The sequence below is a fragment of the Crinia signifera genome, chromosome 11, assembly GCF_055691185.1.
Source record: "Crinia signifera chromosome 11, ASM5569118v1, whole genome shotgun sequence".
In the NCBI taxonomy this organism is placed as follows: Eukaryota; Metazoa; Chordata; class Amphibia; order Anura; family Myobatrachidae; genus Crinia; species Crinia signifera.
Window position 1 is genome coordinate 34800688 of NC_139227.1, and position 18986 is coordinate 34819673.

The 18986-nt window shown below is 46.8% G+C and overlaps 1 protein-coding gene and 1 long non-coding RNA gene across 3 annotated transcripts in view; one reads left to right on the plus strand and one right to left on the minus strand.

Moving 5' to 3' along the window:
* Positions 1–18986, plus strand: part of LOC146045386 (uncharacterized) — a 481075-nt gene that overhangs the window by 455058 nt on the left and 7031 nt on the right. The window lies entirely within an intron of this gene.
* LOC146045385 (dual specificity protein phosphatase 22-A-like) overlaps positions 3936–18986 on the minus strand; it is a 69680-nt gene continuing 54629 nt past the window's right edge. The window contains exons 7-8 of one of the 2 annotated variants that reach the window (XR_014465426.1): positions 16107–16503; positions 14748–14854 (exon numbers count right to left, since the gene is read on the minus strand). Coding sequence is in view for 1 of the 2 variants with exons in the window: in XM_083164169.1 (XP_083020295.1) it covers positions 4719–4910 (192 nt within the window). In the remaining variant the exon portion in view is untranslated. Of the gene's footprint in view, positions 4911–14747; positions 14855–16106; positions 16504–18986 lie in introns of those variants that run through there. The other variant, XM_083164169.1, reaches the window with a different exon arrangement.

Consider the following 18986-nt stretch of genomic DNA (forward strand, 5'->3'; position numbering starts at 1 on the left):
TGTGACGTGTGACAGGATGTTAACATCCCTACTCGATGCTGCTGGGAACAATGCTTCTTCCACTATACAACTCTCAGCAGCACCATGTACCCCGGGCCCAAAATCTCTTATGAGCTGTCTGGTGATAAGAACTTAACATTGTTACTTTGTTTGGAATGAGATCTTGCTACCACTATCACTCTGTCGGTGGCCTCCCACTTGCCTTCCATTCCACCATTATGTTAGGACACTGCTTATGTGGCATACAGGAATATGCTTTGACATTGTATGCAGGGAGATGTAAGACATTTAGGCCCATAACTTTATATTGGGTCATTCTTGCAAACCGGAAATAAATGTCTCCTGTAGCCATCATAGGTCCTCTGCAGAATTGAGCTGCTAGAGAATAAAAAATATTAGGACAAAACAGGAAGTCACAGTAATATCTATTGAGCAGAATATGTGGGATTTAATGTGCAAAAGACTCACCAGGCAGCTGTGTGTCGGTAGACCATGCAGTCCGATAAACAGGACACGCCAACTTCCCCTCTTTCTCATGTAACAGTCCCAAAATATCTGCTGTGTTTCATTTCAATACCTGTATATCCCTATACTGAGACCACATCGAAACTCAGGCTCTCTCTGCAGCACCTTAATGCTCACATTTATTGGAAGTTCGTCTTATGCTTAATTTCCACCAGAGCTAATTTAGCTCCAGTCAGAGCACCGAAAATGCAAAGAAGAAGCTCATTGAGTCTCCGGATCCCCTTTCTGCAGTTTCTGAATGACAAGTCTTGTACCTTTGGCATGGAGTGGGGACAGGTGGGAGATTTTTTAAAGGAAAGGTGCATCTCAAACTGTGTTATCTTATTTATGGCCTTTACGATTCTGCCCAATGTAGTCATAGGTCATTTGTGTGTGTCCCAAGACCCCCCAGTGGGCAGTGCTGCACAACATGTTGGCACTTTGCAAACAATAAATAATAATAGCAATGACCGTTTGAGAATTTATTTGAGGCTGCCCATATATTTTAAAGCAGCAATCGTTTACAAGGCAAAACCAAGTTGATTTCCGCTTTAAAAATAAACTCATCTCCTATATATTATGTAGATAGTTAGGAGCTAGTGAGCCTTTGTGTACATTTTATGGGGTTTTTGTTTTTTTTGAGGAATTAAGATTAAATTAAATTAAGATTTTTTTTTTAATTCAAGAAAATGGGGTCACAACATTTTTATTTTACGTCTATTTGTTAAGGAAGGATTGCAAGTTAATTATTCACTTTAGAAATCTGCAATACAATATTATTGTTCTATAATGGGAATTGTTTTTAATTTAATTTGAAATGCACAATTACTATTAGTAGTACTATTACTGGAACATACTAATATTAATGATTACACAAATAGTATATTTACATGAAATTTTGAGTATTTGGGGGGTTGCTAAATTATAAAAATTTAAGTAGTTTTTTCGATTTGATTCTTGTGATAATTGATAAACTCAAATACTAGAAAATTTTGCCATAACGTGTGCATATGGGAATCTACCAGAACTTTCTACAACATGAGATACACGGATATTATAGGTGCTCATTCTGTGATCATTCTAGAATATATTTTTCCTCCGTAAATACATTAAGTGATTGGCAGTTGAGTTGTTTGAGCCGTCTATTGCATTTTTCTTGTTTCTCGTCCTTGTATCTAAAAAAATTTGAGCCAATCTAGCAAAACCGATGTCCTATTTCGCATAAGCACCACATAGTTACCCCAGAATAGCACTATTATGATTACGACTTCCATGCTTGCCGATATGACATATGGTTGTTTGAAACTTTCTTAATCAGAGTCTATCACAACCCTCTCCTCCCCATCTGTGGTAAAGTCTTTATGCAAAATTTCTAATTATTATTAATAATTTCAGTTATATCTAAGGTGCACCAAACTTAGATCTATCTATTGATAATGTGTCATAAGGTTTATTCTAGAAATTGAGAAATTTAGTTGTAAATTCAGATGAATTTTAACAAGCCAAATTTCACTTAAATCTGTGGTGGCACCAAAGAGGGTGCATGGCCTCGTGGAATGTGCCCAATCTTCCCTCCAGGGATGTGCCCAGTCTTCCCTCCAGGGATGTGCCCAGTCTTCCTGTACTGTTATGGGCAAATATTTCAACTTTTGACTTATCCTTCCTGAGCACCCACTGCCATTTTTTGCACTGCAGTTCCTATGTTTTCATGCATAGTTGAGTTGCTTGGCCTTGTTTCCTTGTCGAAAGTAGGGCTTTTTGGCTATAAAGACCACTTCTTGCTAGACGTCTGGGTCCCAATGGTTCTGCCACTTCTGAGCTGATGGCACTGTTGTATATCTTTTACTTACGAAGGGAAGTAAGCATGATGTGTCTTTCTTATGATGGACCGTTTCCTTATTCCACCACTGCGTTTTCCTTGCCCGTCTCTTTGTGCTCCTTTTAAAAAGAGCTTAAACAGAACATCTAAAAAAACCCTGTTTGCTTTTAAATCTATTTTTTTCTGGGCGAGACCTTGCTAACATGTAAGATGGCAGTTGGGGGCTCACTGTCCTGGTACTTTGGGGTCTTGGTACTAGTGCTTGGAGAGTTAAAAAGTGGATGGAAATAAAGTGGCAGCCAATCAGCTCCTAACTGCCATGTTACAGGCTGTGTTTGAAAAATGACAGGTGCTTGTGTACTTTATCTCTGTCGACTTTATCTATTTCCAAGGTTTAGTAAATTTACCTTTTAACGCTATTCATGTTTCAATACATCTTCCCCAGAGACTTTTAATGCCCGTTGTGTGTTTCTGTTCCAATACTGGCTCGTGTGTTCTAAGTTACACGGGATGGATGCAACGTTGCTGAGCTGCTGGACTGGTGTGATTAACCCCCCTGCAGCCTGCCCAATAGGCACATGTGTGCTTGTAACAATTATGATGGGGAGAGCTGGATAGAAGACATGGGGACGTAGCAGTTGCCTGTATGGTGTGTTTCCCTTAACCCCTTAGCAGCAGCATATAACTGGGCAGAAGGTGCCCTCCATCCGAAGCCACCAGACACATCGCAGGGACATCCCGTTAATGTAATGACATTGATGTAAAGATTTTTTGATGGATACCACTGTAAAGTAAGTGGTGAAATATCACGATTATTGTTAAATAGACCCCATTGTACTTATATAACTCACAGTAACTTGCTGTGATTGGAACCAGAGTAAAATACAAATAACAGCTTTATTTAAAGACTATGGTAGTGACAAGGCTGCATAGGCGAATCTAGGGGGTGGTCCGGACCACCCATTAGCCCATTTTCCCTATATGATAACATGGGACCCGCTAATTCCGACCCCCACCCAGTTCAACGGCTGCCAGTTCCCCCTTCGGCATCACTGAAGCTCGAGGTTGATCTCAGTCGAACCCAAATCGCTGGGCCTTCAATCTGATGCCAGGCTGGATCCATATGGGTTAATTGGTTCCAGGGATATTGAGCTTAAACCGTTTTTTTTTTTTTAATTTCTTAAATGTAATTTCATGACTGTTTATGTTCTTTGAGGGCAGATTTCTCTGGAATCAAACAGCCCAGTTTATCGTCTGTGGCCTTATGTGTAATTGGCATCACGGCGTTTGCTAAAATGTGTAATGGGCATTACTGTGTATGGTCTAAAGTGTAATACCACACCCCTTTTTGTGATACCACGCCTCCTTCCCATGAGGCCACGCCCCCTTTTCGAGCGGCTACGCCGCGCAAAGGTCCCCCTGCTGTTATGTCTAGATCTGGGACCACCCATTACCATAATTCTAGATTCGCCTATGCAAGGCTGGTGAGCAGAGGTTGGACTTCAGTCTACGGAAGTCAAACTTGTGGCAGAACAATACTCTCCTTGGTCGTATCAAAGCTATAAGGAATACCCCTGAAAAATTTGTGTCCCTAAAAAAAACACCTCTTTTTTTATTTGTTTTTTTCGCAACGATAAATCTCTTCCTTTAGTGCATGTGCAATGCAGTTATCATCACATATTCTTGCTCTGTAGGTACAGAAGTTATTCTTTATTGAGAATCATAATTTAAAACTGCTTGCATGTCTTTTGGCTTGCTGTGCGATTCGATCGCATCGGGATCGAATAGCACGCCCGTCGACCGTGTGTACAGACCATTAGTCGAATAGCAAAGGAATCTCACCATGTGTACACACAATTAGAGAAGGGGGTCATGGGGTAACCAAACTAATGGAGATATATAACAGCAGGTATATACGGAAGGTACTCACCTGAGGACTAACCTACACTCCATAGACACCACCACTCACTAGTTCTGATCTCTTTTACCATCTCATTTATCCTTTATACACCTACAGTACCTGCTGTACTTACAACACCTAAACCTATACAGCCCTGTGACCCTTAACCAATAAAACCCGTTCCAACTCACACTGTTGCATTGTCATATACAGTATATATATATATATATATATATATATATATATATTGCATATATAACAAGGTCACAACCACACTGTAGACGTGGTCACCTACAAACACCAAGTGCAGCGCTTAAACAACTATCAGTCTATATGTCACCCTTATTAGGAGACCTGGTCTCTCCATTTTAAAGCAGCTCCCACCCCCTGTCATCACACCACCCCTGAGTGCAGGACCACCCTTACACCACTTAATAAAAGATGGCAGCTATCACCCTGCAGGTGACAAGTCACTGTAACTTCAGGTCTGTTCTGTCATCGCTTAGTCCACCTGCTATTAGAGCCATAGGCTTTGTATGGAAGGGAATAGTTTATCTCTGGTCTGTTAATCCAGTTCTGTGTCTCCCTGAGACGCTCCCATTGCTCCTGTTGGGATAATAACTGCTGAACTTTGTCCTGATCGTTGAAGGGATTTCTTCCATATTCCTGCAGCAGCCACATTCTGTACTGTAGGAAGGAGGAAACAAAGCTATACTCAGATGTCACTCTTAAGACATGTATGAACAACAACAGGCGATACGACCAGAGATTTGGGCACAATTGACTATACAGATCCCGACACCACCTGTGAGACTGAGATTCCACAGAACATGTTATGGCGACGCGAGAAGGGGGGGACGATAATTAATTACCCAGGCCCGGCTTGCTGGAGGGGCCCGGCAGGAGCCCTGGTCCGACCCCCCGTCCCTCCGGGGCAGCAGCACACACCTACAGCATATGCTGTGCTGAAAGCAGGCCCAGCATGAGCGTCTCACTGACAACGTGAGAGCTCATGCTGTCTCCGAGCCTGCTGTCAGATGAGCCATGCTGTAGGTGTATGTTGGTGCTGCTTCTGCTGGAAGGGGGGGGTGGGTGGGACAATTAAAACCCCCCTCGATTTTAGAGTTTTTTTAACACCACCCCCCCCCCCCCCCCCCCCCCCCACACACACAAAAAAAAAAAAATTTTTTGGAGGCATGGCCTAATAGCGGGAGGTGCCCACGCCTACCGCGATTAGGCCACACCCCTTGATTTTACCGGGGCCCGGCATACCTCTCGGCTGCCCTGCAAATAACTGTCCTGAATATAACACATTCTGGTTTGTAGAACTTCCTCTGTAAGAGCGCTCTTATTAATCTTTAGTGGGCCTCTGAAATGAGATCATTACCATGTAAGGACCACCTAGCACATGATTGATTAGAGATTGTCAGAATACACTTTGTTTTGGCTTTCTGTACATTTAACCCAATGGGAGACATATCCTTTAATGATCAATACAGTACATATATTGATGATGAGATTAGTATTATCTGCCTTTACAGTACAACATTTCTCAGTCACTGTAACGTAAATGTGTATAAATGTATCATGATGAAGAAGCATCTGCATGGAGACGAATGGAGCCCACAGGCTGCAGCAACCTATCACCATCTTCAGATGGCAGTAGCTACCGGGGCAAACCTTGCATTCCGTCTCTTGGCAAAGCTGGCAGCACCGCATCCCCCATAGATACCTATAGGGGCTGTGGCTGCTGTCAAAACTGGAGCGTTACTGGCAGATATGGCGACATCTGCAGCGGTCCCCTCTTCTTACATTTCAGTGGTACAAAATACAAATATTGCATGATAAATAGGCCCCTTAAGCTTTAGGGGCTTCAAAACTAGTAGCAAATTAATGTGACTACAATACATTGTTTCCATTCATGATATTTTAAAGCTTAATAAGATTTTAAACCTGAACAACTTGTACCTAATCCTGCCCCGGGAGTGGGGCAGGATTAGGTAAAATATGGAACCAGTCCACCTCTTTCCCCTCTCCCTTTTTTTCTTCTCTTTCTTTCTTACTTGTCCTCTTTTCCATTTCTACATATACTGTATGTCAAGTTTTTCATTGTATAAGCAGGAATAGGAACTCGTACAACAGATTGCTTGTATTCTCTGGGACATTATTTTTGGTTTTGTTACATTTCGTCTCCAGCTTTTTATGGTTAACAGCTGTATTCCTATCCCACTTCCACTGTTTCCCATTGTATTGCCTGCCTTTTGGTTTTTGTGATTTATTGTGTCAAAACTTGAATAAACATATATTTAAAAAAAAATGCAACTGTCCAGTCCCCGTATCACTGGCATCGGACTAGTAAGGAGAGGAACGAGCACTACAACCACCGGAATGGCAATGATTGATGCAGGCAGATGGTCCCGTCTGGTGTTCTGGACCAGTCTGGGTTTTACCTACTTAAGTAACACTGAGTAAGGGCACGCTTTTGCTCAGTTTGTATATTGTATGTTGCCTTACATTATGGAATTACATCATGTTGCATCTCTAAATGTTGCATGCAACTCATTACTCGCTCACATTCCCCATTGCAGGACTTTGTTTTTCCTTTTCTGTGCCCTTCCATGCACAATAAGACTCTCCTCCAGTCTCCAAACCTACAAGCGTTCCCTGAAAACTCACCTCTTCAGGCAAGCTCATCAAATTCCAGAACAAGCCACTCAACCTTCATATACCGTTCCTATCCAATCACATCCCCACTGTACAGTCCACACATATCCACTCTCTTTCTTTTTCACATTTTCCATCCTCCTGACCCGTGGCCAAACTGCTGGGTCACCGTATCACACAGCATGCCAGCTACCTATTGCTTTTCTGGTGGAACTAATGCCTATTTCCCTATAGATTGTAAGCTTGCGAGCAGGGCCCTCATACCTTTGACTGTTTGTAAATACCAAACACCTAGTTTGTTGTATAACTGTCTTGAATTGTAAAGCGCAACGGAATATGCTGCGCTATATAAGAAACTTAATAAATAAAAATAAATCTCTAGGAAGAGGCCTTGGAAGAATGCACAGCATAAACATGGAATAGATTATTACTGTGTAACAGTAATAACAGTGTCAGCATGTGTGCAGAGTTTGCCATACTAGCATGGTGCTAGAGTCACAGAGCTTCCTTTCTGTCTCACTATACAATATGAGGTTATGTCTCTGGTCCTTTCCTGTCTGATCTGCTCAGCCATTTGGCTTATGTGTTTGGTCAGCCACAGACAAAGCTTTGGTTACGCTGTGTTCTCGTTACACGCGATGCCTTGTCCTGTGCACAGAGGAAAGCGAAACACACTGTGGTGTTATAGATACCAGAGTATTGCTGTATGCTGCAGGAGCATTACTAGCTATCCACAGTTCCATTTATTGTTCTCAAAACCAAGTGCTCTACTTATACCCCTTTCACACCATAAATGCAGGGTCAAACCCGGGAATTCAGTTCCCGAGACAAGCTGGGACATTTCCGGGTTCGGACCCATTCACACCAGAAAAGTCCCTGCATTTTCTGGTGTGTGAAGGGGGTGGGAAGGAGGCCGGCAGGAGGCGGGCAGTCAGCTGGAAGGCGTCGGCGGGATGGCGGTGGAGGTAGGCAGGAGGTGGGGAGAATACTCACCCCGGTTGCTGGTCCTCCGCACAAGCCAGGGATCCACAGAGGCGGCGGCGCAAATGACGGGACAGGCGGCGGATGAAGATGATGCAGCTCTCCTGCGCCATCACTGCTGCCGGAGAGCTGCGTCATCATTATCCACCGGCTGTCCCGTCATTTGCGCCCGCCGCCTGCATCAAATCCCCGCTGGACAGGACACAGAGGACCCGGCAACCCGGGTAACCCATTCACACCAGCCAGGTCCCCGGGTTGAACCCGGGAACAACCCTGCTACCTAGCAGGGTTGGATTGCCGGCAAATTAGCCTGGTAACCCGGGAATTTAGGCTGGTGTGAAAGGGGTATAATTAATATGCAGCAATCACTTTTCTATCACAGCTATTAAAAAAATCAGTAATCTCTAAAATGTACTTAAAATAAAATAATGCCGTAGCAACAGAGTGAGAATCAGTTGCAACAATTATGCGTCTGCTTTTCAAGTGTATTATGGTCAGTGCCCTGAATCATAAGCATACACTAGCCGAGGAGAGTAACCTGACAGCTCTCACTAGTAAGACTTCCTGACAATAGAATACAATCCCAATTTGGTCACACCAGGAAGTTGTAGTTATTAAGCTGTAAAGGCCCCCATACATTAGGCCGACTTGTCCTAGGGACAAGTCGGACCCAATTTACCTGCGAGCCGCCCGGCAGCTCCCCGGGAGGCTCACATACAATTTGGCACTTGATGTGCCATTTTTTACATGGGATAAATCGCATGCGATTTATCCCATGTTAAAAAAAACCCGGGGAGCTGCAGGGCGGTGAGGAGTAGTGGGGGGCGGGCAGCGGCAGTGGTGGGGGCGGGCAGCGGCGGCTGCAGTGGTGGGGGCGGCCAGCGGTGGTGGGCGGCCAGCGGTGGTGGGGGCGGGCGGTGGGTGTGGTGAGCGCTGCTGACCTGGCCGGGCAGTGTACTTACACATAGCAGCAGCGGGGACGGGACGCGTAGTGGCGGCTATTAGATTTTTAAAATACTTGTCAAATGACCGGCCGCTCTCTGATTGGCCGGAGAGCTCTCAGCCAATCAGAGAGCGGCCGGTCATTTGACAAGTATTTAAAAAATATAATAGCCGCCACTGCGCTGCCCGTCCCCGCTGCTGCTATGTGTAAGTAAGTACACTGCCCGGCCAGGTCAGCAGCGCTCACCGCACCCGCCGCCCGCCCCCACCGCTGCCCGCCCGGTGTCTGCATGCATATGCCTGTCAGGGAGGTCGGACGTGATCGTATGTACAGACCGTCCGACCTCCCTGATCCGGTCCGATGCGCACGGGACGGCGCATCGGATCAGATATCACACACATACGATTTTGGGCCGATTTCACCCGATTATCGGCACAAAGTGCCGAAATCGGATGAAATCGGACCAAAATCGCATAGTGTATGGGGGCCTTAAGCGGTGTCATTGTTGTGTTAGGTGTAGTAGAGGTGCTCTATGGTACTGTAAAATAATGTTACAGACCCCATGAGAGGTCCAAGTATTTGTATGAATTGTGATACACTATGGGGTATATTCAACCCGGGGAAGGGGGGGGGGGGTGAGCTGCTGCCAGCGAGCAGCACCGATAGCCCTCCGTCATTAGTCAACACTTATTAGTCACTCGCCATTTCCGCCTGCTCTTTGAGGTTATATGATGTATGCATTTACGGCAAACCTCGCCGTTCCAGGGAATCCTCGCCGCCCTCTGGGGAGTTCCCCGGAACATAGAATACAGCGAGTGGCCGGCAAGGGGGCTGGACGGTGAGGATGGGTTTTCCTTGGTAAAAAAAGCCATCCTTGCCGAAAACCCCCCCTCGCTGCTGCTCGCCCCCAGCATTGAATATACCCTTATGGGTTCGATGCAATCAGAGGTGAGCGCTGTAGGAAGTGCACTAGCAGTAGGCCATTCTCTGTGTAAACCTCCACAGACTGTGACATATATATATATATATATCATAGGCGTGCGCAGCCCGTTTTATTAGGGGGTGCACCATTGGAGGGGGCGTGTCCATCACTATCTACTGGGCGTGTTCATCATCTCCTATTATTACACATAATGAAACACACTAGACATAATGTCACGCACAATAATGCCCATCACACATGCCACACACCGTAATGCCCATTACACATTATGTTAGGGCTTAAAAAAATATTATTAAAACAGGGACAATAGGGACTGTGCACGTCGAAGGCGCGCGCCAAAAATGAACACATAGTTACATGCATATTACACATCACACAGCCATCACATAGTATACCACATTCCATAATGCCCATTACACGTTGTACGTGTAATTCCCATTACATGTTACGCCTCACACCATGATGCCCATTACACGTTACGCCTCAGACTGTGATGGCCATTACAGATTATGCCATAGGGGGGGGGGGGATGTGAAATGTTCTTTGCCAGGAGTCACATGCTCCCTGGGAAGGGGGTGGTTAAATGCTCATTGACAAGGGGAGTTTCAAGCTCATTGCTGGGGGTGCGCATTGCACACCAGTGCTCCCGTGAATCCGCACTTACGGGTAGCGCTGTGCACTCTTCTTATAAGATGCCCACCGGAGCCGCAGCCTCCTTCCCTTTTGAGCCGCTGGCCGGATGCTGCACGCCGCACACTGAAGCTACTTTACCTGTCAGCGGCAGGCAGCATCTGGTCAGCCGCTCAAAAGGGAAGGAGGCTGTGGCGGGCACGGGACACTTGTACCCCAAGTGCCCAGGGGCAAATGCCCGCCCGCACACATAGTATACACACACACACACACATACAAACAAAAAAACAAAAACGGTTTAACCTCAATATCCCTGGAATCAAATAATCCATATGGATCCGCCTGGTATCAGATTGAAGGCCCAGCGATTTGGGTTCGACTGAAATCAACCTCGAGCTTCAGTGATGACGAAGGGGGAACTGGCAGCCATTGAACTGGGTGGGGGTCGGAATTAGCGGGTCCCATGTTATCCTATAGGGAAAACGTTCCAGCTTTGCCTGCCAGTATCTCCGGTTCCCAGGGGGCTAGAGACACGGGGCTGGGCTCGTTGGAAAGCCCCATCCCTCAGCTATGATTAGGAGGTGCCTGTGCACCCCCGGCACCCCCCTTGCGCACGCCTATGATATATATATATATATATATATATAGATATCTATATCTATACTAGGTGATTCATCGCGCCCTACGGACGCTCTTCACACCGTTGTGAGGGGCTGCGCCCCCTAAATTTGTGAACGTTTGTATTGTGATAAATATGGTTAGAATTGTATGAAAGATGCCTGTATTGCAACTTGAGTTATAGGTGAAATGTGTTAAATAGAGACATACCTCCCAACATGACCCTCTCCAGGAGGGACACATTGCTCTGTTTCTGGACTTTCATTTATGATTACCCTCACCTGTGGTGAATCACCTTTCTTATCAATTAACTTGTTTAAAACAGGTGATGGTAATTATACATTATACATTAAGAGGAACGTCCAGAAACAGAGCATTGTGTCCCTCCCGGAGAGGGTCATGTTGGGAGGTATGTAGAGAGCATATGTTTAGGAAGGGGGTGTGTATTGTTTTGTTTATTTAAAAAGCAGTTACAGAGTAAGATGTACATTGATAGTGTGGATGGTACAGTGACATTTGTGTGTGTGTGTGTGTGTGTGTGTGTGTGTAATAGTATAGTAGGGTGTTTTTGAGTCAGTGGCTCCCCACTGGCGGAGGTCACAACACAGGAAAACAGGAGGCTGGGTAGTGATAGGGGTGTGTGGGCATAAGGGGGACTAAAGAGGAGGGTGGGAGACACAGTGCAGCTTCTGCCAGTGGGTGAGGGTCCAGCGTGGCAGTACAGGGCGGTGGCCCTGAGTCAGTGTCTCCTCCTACTGGGTGGGAGTTAGGGTGCATGAGAGCAGGAGGCTGGGCTATGAGGCATGATAGGGGTATGTGGGCAACACAGCGTCAGCGACTCCCCAGTGGTGGAAGTTATGGTTCAGGAGAGCAGGAAGCTGGGTAGTGATAGGGGTGTGTGGGCATACGGGGGACTAAAGAGGGGAGCAGGGGTGCCGTGAATTGTGGGAGGGGCGCGGGGGTGCCGTGAATCGAGGGAGGGGGCAGAATTGCGGGAGGGGGGGCGCAGGTGTCGGTGAATCTCGGGAGGGGGCGGGGGTCCGCAAAGCGCTGGAGTGGGGCGTGAATCGCGCAAGGGGGGTTGCGAATTGCGGGAGGGGGGGTCGCGGGGGGTGCTGTGAATTGCAGGAGGGGGGGTCGCGGGGGTTGGGTGCCGCGAATTGTGGGAGGGGGGGCGCGGGAGTTGCAGCGAATTGCAGGAGGGGGGGTCGCGGGGGCAGGGGGTTGCCGCGAATCGCAGGAGGGAGGGCGCAGGGGGTTGCTGCGAATCGCGGGCGGGGTGGGTCGCGGGGGTTGCCGCGAATCGTGGGAGGGGGGGTTGGCGGAAATTTGCGGGAGGGGGGGTTGGCGGCGAATTGCGGGAGGGGGGGTCACAGGGTGGGGCGGTGCCACGAATCACGGGAGGGGGTGGTCGCAGGGGGGGGTGCCGTGAATCGCGGGAGGGGTCGTGGGGGGGGTGCCGCGAATCGCCACAAGAAAAAAATCAACACAGAAAGGTCAACACATGTAAATGTTGACATAAGTGTGGCATTTCATTGGTGTCCATGTCGACACATGAGAATGAATATGAGAACATTCAAAAAATTAAAAATAAATCTCAAAATCTCATGTCAACCTTTTTCATTGTCGACCATAGCCATGGGGAGGGGGGGGGGTTTGCCGCGAATCGCGGGAGGGGGGGTCGCGGGGGTGCCGTGAATTGCGGGGGGGTTTGCCGCGAATCATGGGGGGGTGGGACGTGAACCGCGGGAGGGGGGGTGCCGCGAATCGCGGGAGGGGGGGGTCGAGGGGGGGGTGTTTTGCCGCGAATCGCGGGAGGGGGGGGGTGCCGCGAATCGCAGGAGGGGGGTCACAGGGGGGGCGCGAATCGTGGGTGGGGGGGCGCTCCCCTGGTGCAGTGTCTTTGCTGGGCAACATGGGGAGGCAGAGGATGTCTGGCACTGTGGGCTCACTGGGCTGGTTCTCTGTCATGTGAGTCAGTCACATACCTCCCAACATGACCCTCTCCAGGAGGGACACATTGCTCTGTTTCTGGACTTCCCTCATAATGTATGATTGCCATCGCCTGTTTCACACATGTTCTTAATTGATTAGAAAGGTGCTTCAACAAAGGTGCTGGCAATCATTAATTAAGGGAGAAGTCCAGAAACAGAGCAATGTGTCCCTCCTGTTATACACACTCTCACACACTTTGAGTGACAGATGTAGCCAAATATATAAGAGATATATATAGATATATATGTGTGTGTGTGTGTGTGTGTGTGTGTGTGTGTGTGTGTGTGTCTAATTCACTGGAAACATACCAGCAGCACTTGGAGGTATCTGGTTTGACCCCTCAGGTGATCTATTTTATCACATATTGCTCCTGTCATCTGTAACATACATCCTGTGATGTCACTTTTAAGGATGAGGGTGCACTAGTATCATTTTAAACCGTTCGACCATTACAGCTGCATTGAATATAACATATATATAGGTGACCCTAAGGCAGTGGTTCCTAACTCTGGTCAAGTACTCCCAGCTGTTGACGTTTTCCCTGCTTTATTTACAGTGTGTGCAGTGGCGTAAGTTCGCTCCAGTTGCCCAGAGGCAAGATATATATATATTGTGCCTCCCTCCCCGCCACCACCACCACTAAATATATGTCTGTTCTGAAATATATGTGTTCAATTTATATCTATATCGCTCTCTATATTTGTCTATCTATATATATATATATATATATATATATATATATATATATCTATATATATGAAGAGAAGAAGGTGTAGAGGTGCGCTCAGAAGATGGTTTCACCAATCCACAATTGTAAAAATACAAAAATATTTATTTCATACAATAAAACAATTAAAATACTTAATAAAAAATGCTTTAGTTTGAAATCATTCACAGAAGTTGTTGGTATGTCATTGTAATTCAATGTAACTTCGATCAGAGGTGTAGACTGATCATGCAGAACCCTACGCGTTTCGTCCACTAGGGACTTCTTCAGGGGTAGTACACCAGAATCTCTAAATTTTATATACCTCAATACAGCATATAAATGTAAATAATGAGGAACACTTTTGGGTGTTGTTTAAGGGAGGTGTGGTCACCGCTGTTAAACTGATGACCCTATGAGGCTCCACTTGATGGAAAAATAGAATCTATAGCCTTTATATACCTTGATACTATGTGTGTATATAGGGGAACACTTTACATACAGTGTTATTAAAGGAGGTGTGGTCACCGTAGTTAATCTGATAACTTTGTGGGGCTCCACTAGATGGTACCATAGGATCTATAGCCTTTATATACCTTGATTCATTGAAAATTTATATGGGAACACTTTTGCGTGTTAATAAGGGAGGAGTTGTCCCTGTAGATAGTCTGATACATCTGTGATGCTCCAATTAATGGTATAAAAAAATTGAACCAGAACAGGAAGCACAATATAACACCTCTCTGTTAGATGACTTATTCTCCCAACTGTACAGTCAATTCTGGATCAGCTTGCGAATGTCACAGTCAGCGTAGAGAGAGAACTCCCCCTTCTATATCTATATATATATATATATATATACAGAGGCAATCAGGAGCGGCACTCGGTAATAATAAATCACGTAGAAGTCAGCTCTTGCAACGTTTCGATGTTTTATTCATTTATATTTCCATATATTTAAACTGTAAAATAATAAAATAACACACAGACCACTTCGTACTTAAACTGAAAAATTTATTTACATAAACAAAAAAAATTAAATTACTCCAGCAGGAGGCCGCACAGGTCCTGTACGTGGGCCGCCATCCGCATGAGGTCCTGCCGCAGCCTCATGAGGGCCCCTCTTACACCCTGGCTTTCTTCCGGGTCATCTGTGGGCATGTGAAAGGGGGTTCAACATTAATTATGCTACTCAGGTACACCTTGTACAGTCAATCCTAAGTACCTACAGCATGAGAAATCACACATACAAACAATTACATAGCCAATACTGTATCTAAAGGCAGAAAATATATGATGCTGCCACACACACACACACACACACACACACACACACACACACACACACACACTGGCTTACACAACAGAATATGTGACTCATAAACTTCACAATGAATCTATCAAAATCACAACACAACACTTGAGCCTCACTCACACTTCTCCTGCCAAAACACTCACCAATCTACTAGAAAGCTACACCCACTACAACATGCCACATTTAGCCATACATATATACCTGCATGTCACTGCTTAATACATACCTCCCAACAGTCCCGATTTTATCGGGACAGTCCCGATTGTCAGGGCCTGTCCCGATGTCCCACCCGCGGGCGGCAGTGTCCCGCGGTGTGGGGGGGCTGTTGGGAGTCCCCCTGTCAGCTGCTAAGCAGCGGGGAATAAACGCTGTGCGCATGCGCACAGCGTCTATTCCCGCAGCCAGGGGACTGGGGGCATGGCTAGAGGCTCACAGAGCCTCTGGGTCATGCCCCCATAGCGGCAAAACGGGGGCGTGGCCTCGCGGAAGAGCCGCTAGTATAGGCCATGCCCCCAAATTAGGCCACGCCCCCGGCGCACAGGAGCATCGTCCCTCCTACAGAACTTCAAAAGTTGGGAGGTATGCTTAATAGCTAAACTGCATGAGTCTCCCGAAAATCGGGTCCCCCGGAAGGGTGGGCAACCCTCCCGGAATCTGGGGGACTCCCCTGAGCCCCCCGAATCGCGGCATGTAAATGCCGCAATCCGCGGGTCTCAGAGGAGGGGGCGGAGCTAAAATGGCACAATTGCGTCATTTTAGCCCCGCCCCTCCATGGATATCAGTCATGTCTACTATTTCCCGTCATGGGGGCGGGGCTTAATGACATCACCGTCAAGCCCCGCCCCCCGATCGGGTAAGGAAAGTCTCCTCTCCGGGCTTCTCCCGGAGAGGAGCATTAAAAAGTCGGCAACCCTGACCTACATGAGCCTCCACATTGCACGTTTGCAGCATGGCCCTATAAGGCCAAAGTGTGTCTGTTGTTTTCCATTTGTTTGGACTACTCTTTACTATATTCTAGCAAAATGTCATCAGCTGTGCGACATAACAAACTGTACCTAAGTCAGTAATGAGGCATTACGTCTACTTACCCCTGCCAGGCAGCTCCACCAGCTCTTCTTCCTCCAGATTTGGTGGTGGTGGGAAATCCTGGAGGGGTAGGCCAAGCTCCTCCTCTTGGTACACGGGGGGGGGGGGGGGGAAGGTAGACAGTGGTGGTTGGTGAGTGGCTTGGGGGAGGGGTGTGTGTAGGGGTGGTGGAGGTGAGGTATTCCACCTCATGGCGGCCCTCAACCTCCTCCATCTCCACCTGTCCCTCCTCCTCCACCTCCACCTGGCCCTCTACTTCAACCTCCTGGGCCTCCTCTCTGGCCTCCTCTCTGGCCTTCTCCCTGGTTTCCTCCCTGGCCTCCTCCCTGGCCTCCTCCCTGGCCTCCTCCCTGGCCTCCTCTCTGGCCTCCTCACGGGCCTGTCTGGCTCTCTCCCGCGCTGTGGGTTAAACAAACAAAATGGTTGAGTGTCATTTGACATTCTAATCACTATAACAAGTACATATCATAACCACATTATAGATGTGTTATATATCACACATATAGTATATGGCATTTCTATGTCATCAACACCCAATTGACCTCATGTAATATTAATATTAAATAATGTGAAAATGATAACATTCACTGGGCCAGATGCACTAAGCTTCAAAAGTGATAAAATGGAGAGTGATAAACAGGCAGCCAATCAGCTCATACCTGCCATGTCACAGACTGTATTTGAAAAATGTCAGGTAGGAGCTGATTGGCTGGCTGTTTATTACTCTCCATTTTATCAATTTTGAAGCTTAGAGAATCTGGCCCACTGTCAATTATGTGTATTTTGCGAAAATACTTACAGCGTTGAAGACGCCGCCTCAAAGCCTGCAGCCGCTCGGCTGCCGCCTCCGCAGGTCGGACCATCGCCTCTCCAATTGGGCGATGGTCCTTCGCACATTAGTGCGGGCGAATATGCGGCGCCGGGCTGCAACATATGCCCGGCGCTTGTCCCTATTGGATATATAGGGGCCTGCCTGCCCCAGCCTCCTCTCCATCACTGCCACCAGCGCTAGCAGCTCCGCAGTGGAGAAGGGTGGTGCTCGCTGGTAGGCAGCCATTTTAGCAATGGCACATGAAAATACTTCCTGTCGTGTGATTGGTTGTTAAGTTTACTATTTGGTATGAACTTTATTATCCATATTGACATGGACATTGTGTATGCGCCCAACAATCGCCAAAAACATCGCACCGCCAAGCAACGCGTGCTATAGCTTGGCATCGCTTAGCTGTACTTCGCATTACTAACTGTATATATATATATATATATATATATATAAATATGTGATAATAAATATTACATCTACAAATACAGTAATCACCCCCACATCCCACACATACATGGTGAAAAAAGTATGAAATTCAATGTACTCACCAGACATGGATGATAAGGTCAGCTAAAATAATGGAAACCTAAAATACATTTTCTAATCTATGTTCAAGGTATAAGTGTGACCTGCAATATTGGTCTTAAACCAATACACCTCAAACATAATACGTAGTGCTATTGCTATTGGCATTAGGAGGGCATGCTGCCTAATGATCTGTATTGTGCCAGGGTCTAAGGTAAGCTCTCCCATGACCATGGGAGAGCTTACCTTAGACCCTGGCACAATACAGATCTGGAGACAAATGAATCTAGCAGCAAACCACGATTTATAGGCCTAGCACATGTGTTGTGCATGACATCAGTGATGACTATTGCATGAATTGTGGCCTGGATTTCCAAATGGATTGGGTTACTTACATTTTTAGGACAATGTCAACAATAGCACAGTACTAATGAACATTCACAGATAGCATTTATCATTTCATAACGTTGGAGGTGGCCAATATAGCAAATCTTACAACAGTTCACCTACATTAGACTTTGAAGTAGGTATGCCAGGTTTTGCACAATCGAATAGCCGCTACTATGGGCGTGGCCTATGCGCCGCACAAACAGCCCGGCGTACGCTGCCGTACGTGATGCTGCCGCACGGAACGCAGGGTGTCGCTGATGTACGCCAATTACAGAAATAGTATTTAAAGTTGTGCTAGAAAGGCCAAAAGTTGTTGCAAACATGGCTGGATCTCTTTCTAAGGAAGAGCAGGAGTGTCAGGACCTGTTTGCCCGCATGGACTCCAGCACCTCCTATGTCCCCCTCAACACAGACCAGCCAGTGGGAGAAGAGCAGCCAGATGGGCCATCCACATCAGGCCAATCGGCAGCTGGCCCATCTTCAGCCTCAGCAGAATCATTGGGAACACAACAGGTGGCTTCCCAACAGAGTAGCCTGGCCAGCACTTCAAGTACATCGACAGGTGGCCATGGCCGAAAGAGGCCAACAGAGGAACCAAGCAGCAGAAACATGGCATTCGAAGCGCAGGAGCTTGCCATCCTGGTACCCCGCGCACGGGATTGGATTGAGTGTCCACAGGACAAGTTGACACACACAAGGAGATGGAAGATTTGGGAGGACATAACTGCGGAAATTAATGCGGTAGCTCCACAAGTTCGTGAGGCGGAGCACGTTAAGAAGAGGCAAGTTCATGTGTGTTACATTTGAGCAGTACAAGACCAGTAATGTTTACATTACATGTTAGATGGAGTTGGTCAATGGCCGGTCACGTTGCCTGGAGCCACGGACATGATTGCCATGTCATTTAATCGATAGTTATTGTAGGGTGAGTGTGAGTGTATCTTCTAAGGGTTGGTTTTCGATTTAAATATTATGTAAGTTTGGTGTAATGAAGCACATGTTGTAATCAGATGCAGATTGCAATGGGTGCTACAGCAAACATGAGGAGTGACATGTAGTAATATGTAAACTTTGATTGCAGGTGGCACGACTTCAAAACCAACCTCAAGAAGAAATTGACCAAGCGGTGGGAACATAGCCACAC